This window comes from Rhipicephalus microplus, chromosome 10, assembly GCF_043290135.1.
Source record: "Rhipicephalus microplus isolate Deutch F79 chromosome 10, USDA_Rmic, whole genome shotgun sequence".
Taxonomy (NCBI): Eukaryota; Metazoa; Arthropoda; class Arachnida; order Ixodida; family Ixodidae; genus Rhipicephalus; species Rhipicephalus microplus.
In genome coordinates, this window is record NC_134709.1 from 65,504,435 (window position 1) to 65,522,166 (window position 17,732).

At 48.9% G+C, this 17,732-nt stretch overlaps 1 protein-coding gene across 1 annotated transcript in view; it reads right to left on the reverse strand.

The window, feature by feature from the left end:
• Positions 1-1,918: 1,918 nt before the first annotated feature.
• LOC119178597 (facilitated trehalose transporter Tret1) overlaps positions 1,919-17,732 on the reverse strand; it is a 33,931-nt gene continuing 18,117 nt past the window's right edge. The window contains exons 4-5 of the mRNA XM_075874680.1: positions 3,887-4,159; positions 1,919-2,264 (exon numbers count right to left, since the gene is read on the reverse strand). Coding sequence (XP_075730795.1) covers positions 1,919-2,264; positions 3,887-4,159 — 619 coding nt within the window. The remainder of the gene's footprint in view (positions 2,265-3,886; positions 4,160-17,732) is intronic.

Sequence of the window (17,732 nt, forward strand, 5' to 3'; positions counted from 1 at the left end):
ATCTTCGTGAAAATATTAGTCAAGGCAAGGTCAATTCAAGTAGTTCGTGAAAGTTGGAACGAAAACTGGTCCGAAAGCTATCACGACAGACATCAACAACCACGTGACGATTGAAGCGTGACTGAGTGAGAAGGAGAGAAATAATGAAAACAAAAATATTTAAACATTTATTTTCAATAGCTTAATTTAATTTGTTACAAAAATTAGTAGATTGCTTCAATAGAGCTTTATTCTTAGGATTTTTTTTGCTTTTCTAGCTTTCCTTTAAAGATGTAGTGTTAGAGCAGAAGAAAGGTTAGGTTGACTACAATTTCAGTTGTCTTGAGATGACGTCATACATTGGTGTATATGGCCAGAACCAGTGCCGCATGGTCGTTTTAGAAGCCCTAGAAAACCGTCATTTCAGTTTGTCGTCATTGATTAACCACAGGATACTATGCCAAAATATTTCGGAGTCAGCCTGTATAATCCTTAATGAAGCAGCCGAACACCTTCATTTTTTACACGAGTCTTTATTGCGCAACCAATATGGAGGTGTCAGAAGGCTGATATTTTGGAAATTGTAATATGTGGTCTTGCGTCCCAAAACCAAAATATAGACACTGAAATGGGCGGCTGTGAAAATTATGACCATCTGGTGCTCTTTAAAGGGACACTAACGGCAAGTATTAGGCCAACGTTGATTGTTGAAATAGCGGTCCGGAATGCTCGTAGTGTTACTTTTGTGCCAAGCAAAGGCCTATATTTGGAAAGAAAATCACGTTTTAGTGGTTCGCATCGGGTTAGCGCACTTCAAAGTACCCACCTAAAGAAGCGGACTGACCGGACCGACTCACGTCACTGTTGCCAGGAACAATTTTGCCCGGCTTCATTGTGCTATTAGTACCAAACCGAGAGCAGCGGGAGGCACAACAGCAACAATCTTAACCTTCGAGATGGTGGGCGCGCGCCCGCTATCTCGGAGGCCTTAGCGGACGTTTTTTTTTGTTTTGTTTTTTTAGCTGCGTCTCGCTAGATGACAGCACCTGTCCAATGTCACTACACGAAAACTGAATTTTTAAACCATTAGCGCCATTCCCCTTAGTAACGTCCGGCAGTTCTTTTTTCAATGAATGAAACGAAAAATAGCGTCTCTTGATGCACGGAAGGTTCTTTGTTTAGTGCAGATAAATCGATTACTACTGATAATTTGTAGGCGGTCCGTCTGATGTCTTCGGAATCATTTTGAGAATGCTCTACTGCGGCACTTGTGTTCTTGTGCATTTACCTTAATTTCTCGGTAAGTAAGGCACTTTTGTTGATAAAATTGTCGTTTTGAATTTTGTCTTACATGGAGCTTTCACTCTGACGTAAATTATTATTTGACTTGAGTGCCCCGTTAACGTGCACTGGCATCCAACAATACCGGGCCTCTACCAATTCACCTTAATCAAAATGTGACCACAGCAGCCTGGCTCACATCCGTGACCTTAGGGTCAGCAGCCGTAGCCACTGTTCCTGTTCCACCGAAGAGAACTGCGGAAATCAAAAGTTCAAACACTGCAGTGGCATTGATTCATTGATGTGCTTTAATATCCCTAAAAAATGGTAAATAAAAATGAAGAACAAATTACGCCACGCCAAAGTTTTATAGGATCAGCACAGATTTTATAAAGTAAGCAAACAATAGGTATGTCTAAAGAGAACGCCATATATGTCGATAGCCAACGTACACAACGCGAATGCGAGCCGTGATATCATATAAAAAACTATATTATCAATGTTTACGTTTCGATGCGCCACTATTCGGTCTGAAATTGATGCAATATCTTTTGATCATACAGCGTTAATAAACGTGCAGTAGCTATTATTTATGTAAATACAATACACTATGATTGCAGTTGTTTAGCTATTAAATCAGAAATACGGGGCTCGCTGGTTAGTCGTGTTCAATCTGGCCTAGCGAACGACCTTCAGTTTCGGGGATAAGGTATATGGCTGTCGCGGCGACAACTGCCACTGTAAGGCTTAGCGCCAGCAACAGTCCCTTCTGCTGGAATGCGGTGAGCACGTCGACGTCGAAGTACAGCACCAGGAAGGCCAAGAGCCAGCGCGACGACCACACGATGGACGAACCCAGCAAACGTATCCTCGAAGGCATGAGCTCGCCGGTCAGCTGCGTCGGCAGGTGGCAAACGCCCACCGAGTAGGCCACGACGAGCATTCCGATGGAGAACGCGGCCCCCCAGCTCGTCTTGCCAGACTGTTCAGTCACGGACCAGTGGCTGTGCGAGTTAAAAAGTGGGCACAGTTTCTGTCAGCCTTCATGAATAGCGAAACCACCATCCCACATGCCACGTACGAGCTTTCACAAAATGATACTATACAGTGGCATGCTACGATTGATATTTAGCTACTTTTGTTAGTCTGCAGATATCCGATAATATTCTTTGTTATATTAAACTGCGTTAAAAATTAGGGAACATGTGCCCATACCTTTGTTTTTAACAAGACTTAAATGTATGCCTATTGTACATTGGTACGTTTGCGTTTTATGTTTGAACGTGTACTTGCATATGATAGAGGCGTCTGTATACTGTGTACAATTTTTTATGGGAACAAGTACTCTTGAGTTCCTGTTGTAGAGTGCTGGCGCGCGAAGTGCAAATAAGTGAATCAACTTATGTTCATTATCAGAAATTTAGAAAGCTTTTGTCGCGGTAATAGAATTCGCCAACACGAAAGTAGTAGCATCGTTCATAGTGCGTTTGTAGATGACCGCATTACAAATTCACATGCGGTAAAACTACTAAAAATGAATCTCCGGAAAGCTCAAGCACTCCGCTGCATGCTCAGAAAACCCCATTATCATTTATATTTTATTGTACATCACATGAGCTCCTTGAGAACACGACAGAGCATTGTGGCAATGTGAGCACCATGGGTTTCTTCCGGGGCACCACGCTCTACTATTGTGCCCGGAGCACCACCGTCATCTAGCAGAGTTCTACCATAGGGATCTAGCAGAGCACAGCGCCACCAGGATCTAGCAGATCTAGCACCGCAATTTAGCGAAGTGGCTTGCGCAGCTTCTGTTGTTGGCACGGCGGTGAATGTACCACCTCCCTTGACTGATGCCTGTGTGACTGATTTTGTTTTGTTTTGTTTTTGTTGTTGTTTTTGAAAAATACGTCAGACGTGCAGACATGTTCTGCTATTTTGGCCACCGATTTCTACGACGAAACATTCCTCGTAAGAGTCAATCATGCTTTCTTGCGACTGCATCAAAATTAAACTTCTTGTCATAGTTAATTTCATGGATCAGCACAAATACCCCGTTGTGCCTATAGTCAGACAGCCATTCTGTAAATAGGGAAGAGTGTGTATTTGGCTGGCGAGATCATGTGGTTTCGGAAATTCTCCGCTAAATTTCGTATGTATCCGCTTGCACATGACTCGGTAAGTGTCAGTGAGTAGACCAATGGTAATGACACTTGCTTTCAGACCGTGAGGGCTTGGGTTCAAACCCTGCCTTGCCAGGGAAATTGTTTTATTTTTGTTTATTTTATTTCTTCATTCACCGCGAGCCCTTGTCACGCATTATGCGTGATGTACTACTACTACTACTACTACCAGTACTAGTACTATGACTACGACTACGTGAACGATGGGACGCCGTAGACTAAGACAGCAACAGGATAACTTCTTCTTGGACGTGTTTACTAAACGTATTGTGGTAGCGCAAATTTCGGGAAAGGAAGCAAACATAAAAAAGAGAGACACAAAATCATTTGTGCTCTTGCTTTTCTGTTTCCTTTTTTACACGAACCCCGTGCTACAGAATGGTAAGACAGCATTGCTGTCATGCACTCGGTAAGCTCTTGCACATTAAGAAAGTGGGACTCACGTGAATGTTAGGTGGTCCAGCGGTCGAAAAATGAAGAGAGTGACTGCAACCAGGAAGGCTGAGATTCCGAGCTGCGTGCGACGATTTGTGAGGGGCGTTAAGGATGTGGCCAGGGTGGTGCATGCGAGGTGCGAGAAAACCAGCACAACGGCCAGGAACTGTGGTGGTACTTCTACCACCACGTTGCTCATCACTTGAACAGCACGCAGCAGACACATTTGGGCGCCTGAGATGTTCTGAAGGAGGTACAGCAGGAGGCATGTCGACACCACCCTGTCAATGTGGAAAGAAGTAGAGAAATGGAAGATACAAAATGAATGAAATCTGGCTGGCTACGTGTGACTTCCCACTGAGTATAGCACTGGCGTATTCCTACATTTAGTAAAGGGCTCCAGCAAGAATATTGTAACGGGGAGTATTTAATAAGTGAACGCCGGGTGGCTAACACGGCACACAGTATGCAAAGATGCAGGACAAGAGCGTAGTTCAGACACAGCCCCACAACAACATCGTCGTCTTCATTCCTTCTACGTCATTTCTGCACCCGTGCCTGAGGTACCTTTCTATACCCGTCACATTACCCCGGGCGGCAAAGCACCATCCCGGTGCGTGCTGTTATTCGACAGACGGGTCACTGTGATAAGGCTTCAGGCGAGACATATGCACAATGTGACTTCTGGATGAAACAGTGGAGTTCGTAGTAGGATAAATCTCATAGGTGACAGGTGTGACTTGGCACAAAACTCGGTAAGGCTCAACGTATTGCGATAAGTTTCTCGCACAGGCTGACACGACGGGATGGCAGCCGCAGTAGCACGAGAGAGCCCGGAGAGAAATCGACATACCTATGTCGGGTGTCGTAGAGCGACTTTTGTGCTCTCTGCGACGATGAGAATCTGGCGCGGGCTATTGTACGTGCGATCAGAGCACGGGAGATGGCACCTTGTGCGTACAAAGTGGTGGACGGAAGGCCATGCGTAAGCAGGGTATCGAAAGGTAGTAAGGGATCATGGCCAAAGAGAAGATAAAATGGTGAGTAGCCGGCAGTTTCATGACGGGACGAGTTGTAGGCGAAGGTTACGAACTGGCCCCGTCACGTTATGTAGTGGCTAAGCTACTCGGCTGCTGACCCACAGGTCGCGGGATCGAATGCCGGCTGTGGCGGCTGCATTTCCGAGGGAGGCAGAAACGTTGTAGGCCCGTGTGCTTAGATTGGGGTGCACGTTTTAGAACCCCAGGTGGTCGAAATTTCCGGAGCTATCCACCACTGCGTCTCTCATAATCATATGGTGGTTTTGGGACGTTAAACCCCACATATAAATCAATCAAGATTACGAACGGAAGGACAGTGTCACAATCGGTGTGGTCGTCAGAAACATACATAGCAAGCATGTCCGTCAGTGTCCGGTTGAGGCGCTCAGTAAGTTTGTTGGTCCGAGAATGGTAAGAAGTCGTAAAATTGTACCGCGTAGCACAGGATCTAAGCAGGTCGTCAACCACACAAGACAGGAAGCGGCGGCCACGGTTCTTGAGTAGGTGAGAAGGAGCGAAATGCTAAAGGATGATGTCATCGAGTAGGAAATCTGCGACGTCCGTTGCGCAGCTGGTCGGTAGCGCTCGAGTAATTGTATGTCGAGTGGTAAATCCGTAGCTACTGCTATCCATTTGTTTCCCATTGCCGATTTGGTAAGGGACCTAACACATTCAAACCCACACAATGAAATGGCTCGGCTGGGACTTCAATAGGTTGAATGTGACCGGCAGGGAGGGACGTAGGCTTCTTCCGACGCTGGCACAGGTCACACTCTGCAACGTAGCGGCGAACGGAACAATAAAGGCCCTTTCAGAATACCTGTCGGCGGACGCGATCATAGGTTCTGGAGACACATAAATGTCCGGCAGTTGGGGTGTTGTGAAGTTCTTGCAAAATGTCCTTGCACTGATGACGTGGGACGACTAGCAAAAGTTCCGCGCCATCGGGCTGTAAGTTGCGGCGGTACAAAATGTTATCTTGAAGAAAAAATAGGCTCATTGAAGGGTCTTTATGGCCGGATTGAAGATGGTCTATCATCGATAGGAGCGATGAATCTCAGCGTTGTTCGTCGGCTATTTGCAGAAAATCTGTTATGGCAAGGATGTTGGCATCAGCTTCTAACTCAGAGGAGTCAGGTGGATCAACAGGGTGTCGAGATAAGCAGTCGGCATCGCTGTGAAGCTTGCCAGACTTGTACACTACAGAGAACGTGTACTCTTGCAATTGCAATGCCTATCGCCCAAGTCTTCCTATGGGATCCTCAAGGGTTGAGAGCCAGCAGAGCGAATGGTTGTCTGTGATGACTGCGAACGTGCGTCCTTATAGGTGCGGACGAAATTTTGCGATAGCCCAGATGAGAGCCAGGCACTCTCGCTCAATATTTAAATAGTTCCTTTCCGACTGAGAAAGTAGGCGGCTTGCGTGCGATATGGCACGCTTTGTGCCGTTCTGCATTTGTGCGAGTATTGCCCCTATGCCATTGGCCACTTACGTCAGTGCGTAGCTCCGTTCGAGTGGCTGGGTCAAAATGAGCCAACACAGGTGGTGATGTGAGGGCAGAATTCATAGTGCAAAGGAATGTTCTTGGTCTTCACACCAGAAAAAAGCCACGTTCTTTTTAAGGAGATCCGTGAGGGCCCGAGCAATTTCCGCGAAGTTGTTGACAAAACGGTGGAAATACGAACAGAGTACCAAAAAGCTTCGGACTTCTTGCGTGAAACGTGGGACTGAAAACTCGCGCACCGCGCGGACTTTATCAGGGTCGGGTCGTACACAAGCAGCGTCAACAAGGTGGCCAAGTAGCTCTATCTGATGGTGCCCAAAGGTGCACTTAGACGCGTCAAGCTGGAGGCCAGCACAGCGAAAAACGTCAAGGATGGCCGACAGACGTGGAAGATGGCTCTCGAAGGTTGGCGAGAAAACGATGACATCGTCTAGATAGCACAGGCACACCGACCATTTAAAACCGCGAAGGAGGGAGTCCATCATGCGTTCAAAAGTTTCTGGTGCATCGCACAACCCAAAAGGCATGACTTTAAATTGATAAAGCCCGTCGAGTGTTATGAATGCCGTCTTCTTGCGGTCGCGGTCATCGGCTGAAATTTGCCAATATCCAGATCATAGGTGCAGGGAAGAGAAATACTTGGCACCATGAAGGCAGTCAAGCGCATCATCAATTCGAGGTAGAAGATGGACATCCTTCTTGGTTATTCGATTGAGATTGCGATAGTCGACGCAGAACCGCCAGGTGTTGTCCTTGCTTTTAACAAGCACTGCAGGTGATGCCCAAGGACGGGTTGAAGGCTCTATGACGTCTTTGTCGAGCATTTTCTCTACCTCATTCTGGATTATTTGGCCCTCTGAATGAGACACATGGTAAGGACGCTTATGAATGGGACTGGCGTCGCCAGTGTCGATACGGTAGGTTACGACGTTCGTGCGGCCCAAGCAATGGTCGTCGATATCAAAAATGTCGAGCTAAGAAAATAGAAGACCACGGAGCGCTTCAACTTGGAACGGCGACAGGTCCTTTGATATCATTTTGTCTAAGAAAGCTCTATTCTGTGCGGCTATGACAGGTTCGGCTACGGTCTTGATGTCAGGAGTAAGATATGAAATTGTACATTGCTCCAGAGTGAAGAGTTATGCTAAGGCAATACCTTAAGGAACGACCTGGGTCGACATGGAGAAGTTGAGGACAGGAAGAAGCGTCTTGATGTCGCTAAGCCTCACTATACTATGAAAAAGTATGATGTTGCGGGAAAGGGTCAAGTGAATGAGTGGAACTCTCAAGTAGTCGTCATCAAGAACAGGTGGGAACGGTGACATAGAAAGGTATACCGCGGCCTTAGACGGTAATCGCAGACACTGCACGGACCGTAGCCGTGTGCGAGCTGCAGGAGGGACATCAGAGTACAAAGGCAACTCTAGCTCTAAAGTGCCGGTTGAACAATCAATGAGGGTTGAATGCGCGGTCAAGAATTCAATGCCGAAAATCACGTCGTGTGGGCAAGCGTCTAGAACAGCGAAGAGGACTGGAGTGTGAAGGCCGGCAACAGTGACGCGGACAGTGCACATACCAAGAACTGATGTTCGGATGCCGTCGGCTACTCGCACAGTCGAAGACATGGCAGGGGTAAGAACTTTTTTCAGGTGGGACCGTAGACATGAACTCATAACGAATATGTGAGCACCAGTTTCTATTGTAGCTGTAATGGTCAGGCCATCGATAAACATCACCAAGTAAATTTCGTCTGAAATTAGTGGTCGCTAGAGGTTTTCGGTCCGAGTTTTCAATGCAGCGCCACCTCCAGGAGCTTCATCTGTTAGTTTCCCGAGAACTGCCCAGATTACGCCGGTGACGGGGGGCGACGGCGTTGATAGGAGCGGGGCTGGTGACACTGAGGCGACGGAGAGCGGCTGGATCGGGCTCCCTGGGCGCCGACATTGGCGTAGGATGGTTCGGAGCGTTGCGTAGAATAAGTAGGTTAAACGTCCTGAAGGTGGTCATCGGTAAAACGAGGCGGCGAATACTGCCCACGATCCTGTCGGTGGTCGTCTAGAAAACGTTGCCGGAAAGGCCATCTGTTGCGGCAGTGCGGGAAATGTGGCCAACGCGATGGTAAGAGAAGCGTATCGGTCGATCATCTTGTGTGCGCCACTCAGATGGATTTAGGTAGTGTGATGAGAACAGCGGGACCGACGCGGCATCAGCAACAAGTGTGGCGGCGTGGTAGTGAGCGTTAAGATTTATGGGCTGTGGTGTGTGGCTGGAGGTTTGGGGAACTAAGACGCCCATTTTGACAAAATCTTGTCGCACAACAGTCTGAATAAGAGATATTGGGACTGAGTTGTCAGGCACAGGGGGTTCATAAGTCGAAGGAGCCATTGCTTCCAGCTCCTGGCGAACAATTCTTGTGATGTTTGGAGGATTCACGAATAGACGTGGTGCCACAGGATCCTCGCAGGGAGATGTCACAGTGGTGTTCGGGAGTCAGGAAAAACGTTGAGTGATTCTCCTGCTTTTGGCTAGTTCGAACCGCCGACATTCACTGACAATTGAGTCAAAGGTGGTACAGTTCTTGGATATCAGAATGTTGAAGGCATCGTTGGCTATGCCTTTCAACACATTGCCGACCTTGTTTAGTTCGGTCATGTCTTTGTCGACCTTCCGACAAGAGGCGAGCACATCTTGGATATAGGTGACGTACGACTCGGTGGAAGATTGAACTAGTGACGCGAGTTCCTGCCTGGCTGCCATTGTCGAGCAACTGACCAGCCGAACAAGTCGCGCTGCTTGCACACGTCCCAACTCGTCAGGTCTGCCTCGTGCGTCTCGTACCAGGCGCGTGCAGTACTTCGCAGGTAAAAGATGATGTTGGCCAGCATAAGCGTCTCATCCCACCTGTATTGCTTGCTGACGCGCTCGTATAAGACGAGTCACTTGTCAACGTCAGTTGTGTCGGTGCCGCAAAATGTACCTGGATCGAGAAGATCGGAAGGGATCAGAGGTGATGGAGCAGGCTAGACTTAACGAGTGGCGCACTGCCTTCAGGCATCGTGGCTGGACGAAGCTGACGTCCGCTACGCAGATCCAGAGTCGGAATATTACCCCGCGCATCCACCAAAAATACGTAACGGGGAGAATTTAATAAGTGAACGCCGGGTGGCTAACACTGGACACAGTATGCAAGAATGCAGGACAAGAGGGCAGTTCAGACACAGCCCCACAACAACATCGTCGTCTTCATTCCTTCTGCGTCATTTCTGCACCCGTGCCTGAGGTACCTTTCTATACACGTGACATTTAGAGCTGTGCCTATTTCGATGTCTTCGCATTGATAATAAGTAAGATGTATGAATAAGACGTTCGTTAAGTGGTATCGAAAAGAGCACTTCTCAAACCACTTTAAATAATATGTAAAATGTCAGGAGAGTAACACACCCACGCATTGTCCTATGGTAGTCATCACTGAGAAGCATAGTGAGAATGAAAGACCAATAGAATAAAGTAAAAGGCCATCATTGAAAGATATCGAATGTTGTAATATTGCGATTTTTCGGTAAACTCGTCATACACGCGGCATTAGTAGAACCCACAAAAAGCGCGTAATAAAAGAGAACAATTAGGAAACTTCATGATGAGCTAAGCAAGCAAATGCTCGTTATAACTGTCATTGATCATGACGGGCGAAAACAGTGAGATATATTATGACTATTGCATACTACAAATCATAAATCTTTGTATTTGAATGAATAATGATAGACTGAGCTGAACTGAACATTCGGCTAGTAGATGCAAAGTCTAGATTTCAGCTGCAACATTGCGGAGCCTGCTCTACCTAAACCTTAGGTGGAGTGTCCGAGTCTAAACTGCCGTCGATAGCCAAAGCAATCGGTGAAATGAAGAGGGATTACGTTAACGCATATACTACCGCAGACAAACTGCGCAGGCAGTGAAGAAACGCCACGCGTAACACAGAAACTCCCGTCACAATCAAGCATGAGTCCCAAACATGCAGCTCATGGACTTTTTGCTTACGGCCCGTTGCTTCACGTGAAATAAAGTTACGCGACTTCGCTAAATAGTGCTCGCAATAAATAGTGTCGAATTTTCCTACCTATTGCAAGTGATTAATGGCACTTTCTTCGGTAAGCTAGGGAGACGGGGCCGGTCTAAAGTGTTTTTTTCCGTCAGGCACTATACAGGTCACTATCACCATGAAAAAAACTCATTTCATAGTCGGCTTCCAGGTTTTAGTCACTGCGGAAATAAATCTTGATATTTCGACCTCCATCTAGTAGTGCGTTGTATACAAAGGCAAAGACTCGCACCACTAAAGAAAGAAGTGCCCTCGCGCCCCAGCTCTGGTGAACAAGCCGGACCGACGCTCTTGGTAAGATCCAGCTGTTGCTCAGACCTTGATGAAACTTCTCTAGATCCCTAGAGCGACGTGACAATTGGTGGATGGGCTGGATGTCCTCTCAGGGATGTTTCAAGCCCCTCCTGGAAGCAGCACCACGAGCCCAGCGCGAGTCACCACTCCCGTTCATCTGACCAGCCGCAGCATCAGGGGATTACCACCCGAAGCTGACGTTACAGTTCACACCAGTATGGTGAGCACGTCCGTTCAAACTACTTCAACAGGTACGGAAAAACCAAAGGCGATTGGGTACCTCCTCAAAAGTCAACAGGTGCCGACATAGTTTCATGGCACCGAGCTTGAAGACATCGAGGACTGGTTGGTCGACTTCGAGTGCGTGGCTACCTTGAACGAATCCAAACTGCGGCGTGTGTACTTCTACTTGGAGGATGGAGCACGCACGTGGTACTTAAACCATGGGGAACAGATGACGTCTACCGCCAGCTGCTGGATACTTACACATGTGCTGATCACTACGAACGAGCAGAACGAGCGATCCAGGCCCGCATTCAAATGCCCAATGAAACTGTCATGACCAATGTCGAAAATATGACGCGCCTGTTTCGACGGGCTGATCCGGAAATGACAGAGAATAAGTAGCGTTAGCTGATTCGGGGAGCTAAGGAGCAGCTTTTCGCTGGCCTTGTACGGAGCTCGCCAAAAACGGCCGCCGAGTTTTTGTCCGAGGCCGTCACGATGGAAAAGATGCTTCAGCATTGATCGAATTCGCCGCTAGAGGGCCAGCGTGAGGAAACGCCTGTAACGTGGGCTCCGGCAAACGGTACGTGCCACTTCTACCTAACCTTTTCTACGGTCACTAACCTGCTCGAACAGTGACATAAAGGTCTGAGGAAGACAGAGACGACGCCCATTACGGGTCAACTCTGACGTTCTGTGTGCAATGGGCACTTAGTGAACCGAGACGCCGAGCATCCGAGCTAAGCCTCTCTGAGACTCCGCTCCTTCGTCGACACTGCCAGCGACGCCTCCCGTTATCATGGAAGTAACGGTTGAGGGCATCACCGTTTCTGCTGAAGAGTTCCAGGCCGGCAATCAGACACCAGTTCTCTACAAAGACTATGCGTCTCGACCAGCTTGTTTACAGAAACCACTTTCGCAACCCAACACTACCTCCGAGGCGGTCAACTCGAATGCCAGGAACATTGCGTGCGTCGAAGCAGCCGTAACTGGCAGAGGCAAAATGCCGGCACACCTACCACCTGCTACGAAGCAGATGCGCAGCATCGTACAACGCAGCAAGCAAGTGCCACCACTCCCACCAAACGCTATTCGCGTCGTCGTTCGTCCGTGAGGTCAACTGCGACTCTAAGACGTCCCAATGCCTCGACTCATGAAGGCAGTGCAGGCTGCACTCCAAATCACTCTACCTGATGATTTATGTCTGCGCATACACCCCACCAATAATACATTCACTGCAGCTACAACACACTCCGCAGCAGCTGAGCTCCCAAAGGCGCCGACTTCACTTACCATTGGCGACCATGCTTACCCTTGCGTGGCTTACGTGGCACCCCCACCAAGAGCTACAAGAGAAGTCATCTCAAACGCCTTTGACGACGAGACCCCAACTCAGCTGTACGAAGATCTGGTCGAACGGAATCCCGAATACTCAATACTCGCAGCCTGACGAATCGGGAAAACGCACTCCATTCTCATCAACTTCGCCAATGAGGTATTGTATTCCCTTAAATACATGGGAGCCATTCACCGCTGCAGTCCATACCGTGGAAGTACGGATGCCTGTACGAATCGCAGACTACCGGGCCATTGTCATGACGTATGCCCAAGCCCAAAGACTAATCTTTGCCTACGATGTGGCATCCAACATTCACCCCGGGAACCTCCTTGAACGCCTAAGTGCATTCTGTGTGAGGGCTCTCATCTTACCGGCACTGGATCATGCAAAAGACGCAACCTTCACTAGCCACGCCAAAAGACAAGGCAACCTCAAACGCAGCGACAAGAACCGGCTGCACTTGGGGTCAACTTCCCTCAGATGTCGCTGGGGCCCACTCAGCCCAGCCAACAAAACCAAGCCTTGACCAAGCTGCTTAAACGAGAATGGGGCCCTCCCCGTTCTTCCTCCAAGCACGCACCATCAGCAGCGACTTCCAGTCTACAATACGCTCTGGCAGAGTCTCGGGAGGAGGCAGTGGCAGCCAGACCTGAAGCTCAAGCAGCCCGAGCTGAAGCCGCCGCCCTTCGAGAACACATCGCGAAGCTGGAAGCCCAGATACGTACTCTTGCACACAAGCCATGCCATTCCAACTACACCAACTTCTACTACATCCCAACCTCCTGCGCCCAACCCACCCACCGCCTCTAGCATATCTTTTACACCCAGCCATGTCAACGTCACATCATCTTCTGATTCAGTCGAGTTAGATATCGACACGCAGCTTCCTAGGCACACAAATCGGGACACAACGCCGCGTCCCTCCACGCACAGCTAACTTGCCGATATACCGACCCTGCTCGAGTCTTTCACTGCTTGTTTTGAGGCGAAATTGCAGGACGGTATCACTAGCATCAACCAGGTATGCACAATGCTCCATGATGCGGGAATCCGTCTAACAACAGACAATGCTGCGCTTGATATGTGGGGTTTAACGTCCCAAAACCACTATATGATTATGAGAGACGCCGTAGTGGAGGGCTCCGGAAATTTAGACCACCTGGGGTTCTTTAACGTGCACTTAAATCTGAGCACACGGGCCTACAACATTTCCGCCTCCATCGGTAATGCAGCCGCTGCAGCCGGGATACGCACCTGCGCCCTGCGGGTCAGCAGCCGAGTACCTTACCCACTAGACCACGGCGGCGGGGTGACAATGCTGCGCTTAATCATCGTTTTGATGCGTTAGCTCTATCATTGACTGACCGCTACAACAATCTTGAATCACAGCTCAATTTGTTCGCAACACGCCTTCCAAAGCGAGATCTCGCCCCTAGTAAACGCAAGAAGCCCAAAGCAGGTGAAGGGCAAGAGAACCCGCTCTCTGAAGTCGCTAACGACTCCTAACTCTATGCGGCAGCTACGCCCCTTCTCAATTCTTATGATTGCAGCTCCAAACCGTAACCTGACACTCTGGCAGTGGAACTGCTGAGGTTTTGGCCAAAAGCGTCATGTTGTGCAACTGCTATCTTACGCTGCGGGACCCGATATCCTTGCCCTGCAAGAACCCTCCAATTCAATAACCTTACCTGGCTATACTTCCATTACACCCACATTCCCTATATCCTCTCGGGTGGCGTTTCCAATTATTCGCTCAATTACCACCATCTCCCACTGTTTAGCAGTCCAAGACATTGATCACCACCTAATTGAGCTTGTCCCGCAACACGCTAGGGCTAGAAGCCTCTTCATCCTGAATGTATACAGCAGCCCTAGGCGCTTACAAGGCAACTTCCAGCGCCTGTTTCCGCTCGCGAAACGCATAGCCAATAAGTGCCCCCTACTTGTCGCGGGAGTTTTTAACGCCCCACATATGGCCTGGGGTTACCCTCCCGACACACCAAAAGGATGTCGGGTGTGGTTAGCAGCGCAGCAAGCCGGTCTCTTCCAGCTCACTGATTCTGCTTTCCGACACGCATGGGGAATAGTGTCTGCAAATACACTACACCAGACCCCACATTCGCACATCGCCTCCCTCATACCACATGGCGCAACACAACAGAATTTGGGTAGTGACCATTACATTATCGAAATTTTCTTAGATATGCAACTACCCCGCAGGGTTCCCAGAGGTACCACTTTCACTAACTGGGATAGGGCAACGCGCAAGCACGCCTCTATCATGGACATCACTGAATGGTCCGAACAATTTTGTAGTGATGTCCGATCCTCAACTCGTCTAGTACAAGAAGACTGCCCAAGCGACACAAATGACTCCCGTCTTCTGCATTTATGGGACGCGAAAGCCAGCCTATAGAACGACGCTGACAAAGTCAGCGTTGGAACCGAACTCTGAGACGTCGCCTCGCACGCCTGACCAAAGAGATAGAGACCCATGCAGCCACTCTTTCACGACAAAACTGTGAATCGCTCTGCAACAAATCAAATGTCAATATGAGTTTGCCTCAGACTTCGAATTTGTTCAGACACTCAATTGATCCAACTCAAATACTAACCGAAGACACAACCTCACCAAACTCCTATATACTTGCGATAAACCTCCACCAGAGCTTCTTCAGGAACTTCGAAATCAGTACTTCACAACATAAACTGCCGTATTGCATCCCGACTATACAGGCCCTCCTAATCAGCTCCTCGACCAACTAATTACCGTAGCCGAAGTAGGAGCCGAACTACAGAAACCTAGCACTTCCTCAGCCGCCAGTCCAGACGGTATTCACAACAAAGCACTCCATAATCTCGACGACCAATCTATTGCCTTCCTTACTGTATACTTTAATGAGTGCTGGCTAAGGGGCACCCTCCCAACACAATGGAAGGAGGCCAAGGCTGTCTTTATACCTAAACCTGGGAAACGTCTCCTTACGTCCAACCTCAGGCCCATATCCCTCAATTCTTGTGTCGGCAAACTCATCAAACATGTACTCCAAACCAGGCTTTGCCAGTACTTAGAAGACAATAATCTCTTGCCTACTTGCAAGTTTGTATTTAGCCCTGGGCTTTCCACGCAGGATGTTTTCCTGCAACTCAAACACCAGCTTCTCGACTCTCAAATGTTTCATACCAGAGCTATCTTAGCAGTAGGTCTAACAAAGGCATTCGACAACGTTGCACACTCAGCTATCCTAGAGAACCCCATAACCCTGGGAGTCGGCGCAAAGACGTACAACTACCTCCGAGACTTCCTTAGCCACCGCACAGCAACACATACCTTTGGCGATCACAGCCTGCCAGACATCGAGCTTGGTGCACTTGCTACGCCTTAGGGTGCAGTTCTCTCACCTATTCTATTTATGCCCAAAAAACTGGGTCATATCTCCGACATCTACTTCAGCTTCTACGCCGACAACATCAACGTCTGGGCAAACCGTGGTAGTGACGCCGAAATAGAAGAACACTTACAGTTGGCACTAATCACCATTGACACATATGTTCGAGAACGTGGCCTTACCTGTTCACCTTCCAAATCGGAGCTCTTTCTTTACCGACCGAAGGAACATACTTGAGCCATTCCCCTATCTCTCTCGCGCTTGGTTGCCACCCCATCCAACTTGTCTCGACAATTTGTGTACTAGGGCTAGTTCTCTACTCACATGACGCACATGGGGAAGTCGCTAGGACTCTCCAAACACATGCTCAGCAGACCACTTGACTGATTCGCCGCATAGCGAACAGTCGGGCTGGCGTATACTCTAGCGAAACACGCTTCGCCTCACCCAGGCTTACATGGTAAGCCGCACCACGTATGCCCTCCCTTACATACCTCTCCTACAGAAGAAGAGAGACCGGGTTAACGCGCTTCTACGGAGTTGCCCAAGAATGGCTCTGCGACTTTCCCCAAGTACATCCAATGACAGACTTTTCAAACTTGGTGTACATAATACATTTGAGGAACTCGCTGAAGCCACTTTTATGGCACAAAGATGTCATCTGTCTAATTCAGTGGCTGGCCGCGCTCTTTTGTCCCATATAAACTTAGCCACAGTTACACAACCACCTGAGGTGTCCTCTTTTCTTCTAACCTCCACTCTCACCAAAACGTACTCCCATCCCGAGAAAGATACATCCTGTGCGAGATGAGAAACGCAGAAAGGCAAGGGCTCGGGCCCTCCAGAGACAATTTGGCGAGGACCAGGTCGTGGTCTACGTGGATGCAGCGGAATATGCCTCAGGATCACGCATGGCCCTTGCGGTGGCTGACAATCACGCAAATCTTCTAACTTCGTGCTCAATTGTCACAAGTTTCTCCACAGAGGCCGAAGAGGCAGCTATCGCGCTTGCTCTCTTCTCAGCATTCGCCACCATATTCATTAGCGATACAAAATCAGCTATTTTGAACTACGCCAATCGCTTGATATCCCTTACCGCTTGCTTGCTTGCTACGCTTCTGGCAGTATCAGCGTTGCACAACCCTCATCTGGATGCCAGCACATGCCGGCCTACTTGGCAACAAGGGCTCCTTCTATAGCCCGAGGTCTCACATTCCGGGCAGGAGAAACGGAGCCCCCTCCACAGGTAGAGGAGCGCTTGCTCTCTTTTCATGATATTCTAACGTATTACCGGTTTCAACGAAGAATATACGCACCCCCAGCCCCATCTCTTAACATAGCGTAGGCTGCACATTGGCGACGCCTACATACTCGTACTGCTCTATACCCCATATTACTAAACGCCCGTTACATAGACCAATTCCCCTCTTCGTGCAAACTGTGCGGCAAACCAGGAGACTTCCTCCACATACTGCTCACATGTCCCACGTCCTCCACCACCAGCTGCGGCAGTGTCATACTGGTAGACCATCAAGACCAGCACTTCTGCTGGTCTTGATCAGCGCCGGGTCATCTCTTGCGCAATGAAGAAGATCGCGCTTCATGGGCTTTCCTTTGCTTTGTAAGGGTGCCTTCTCACCGTGCGGGAGCGCCAACGTGCCATGAGGGGGCTCGGCCCCCACGCTCTAAAGTGGCAATAAATGTTTCTACCACCACTACCACCTGCATTGATCCACCCTGTATGAGCGGTATGTGAACAACACGTCTGCTGCTCAAGTTCTCACTGCTATAAGAAGCAACGCCGAGTGTCTGCTCGACCTCTCTATAGTATGCGAGGAGCTGCTAAAGGCTACCGCCCCACCACCACCACCTCCTATGGTGAGTTTCATGGCAGGCATCGCCAAGGACGAGCTGCACTAGGCCCTTTGTGACCCAGTGAGTCTGGATAACGCCACACCCGCTT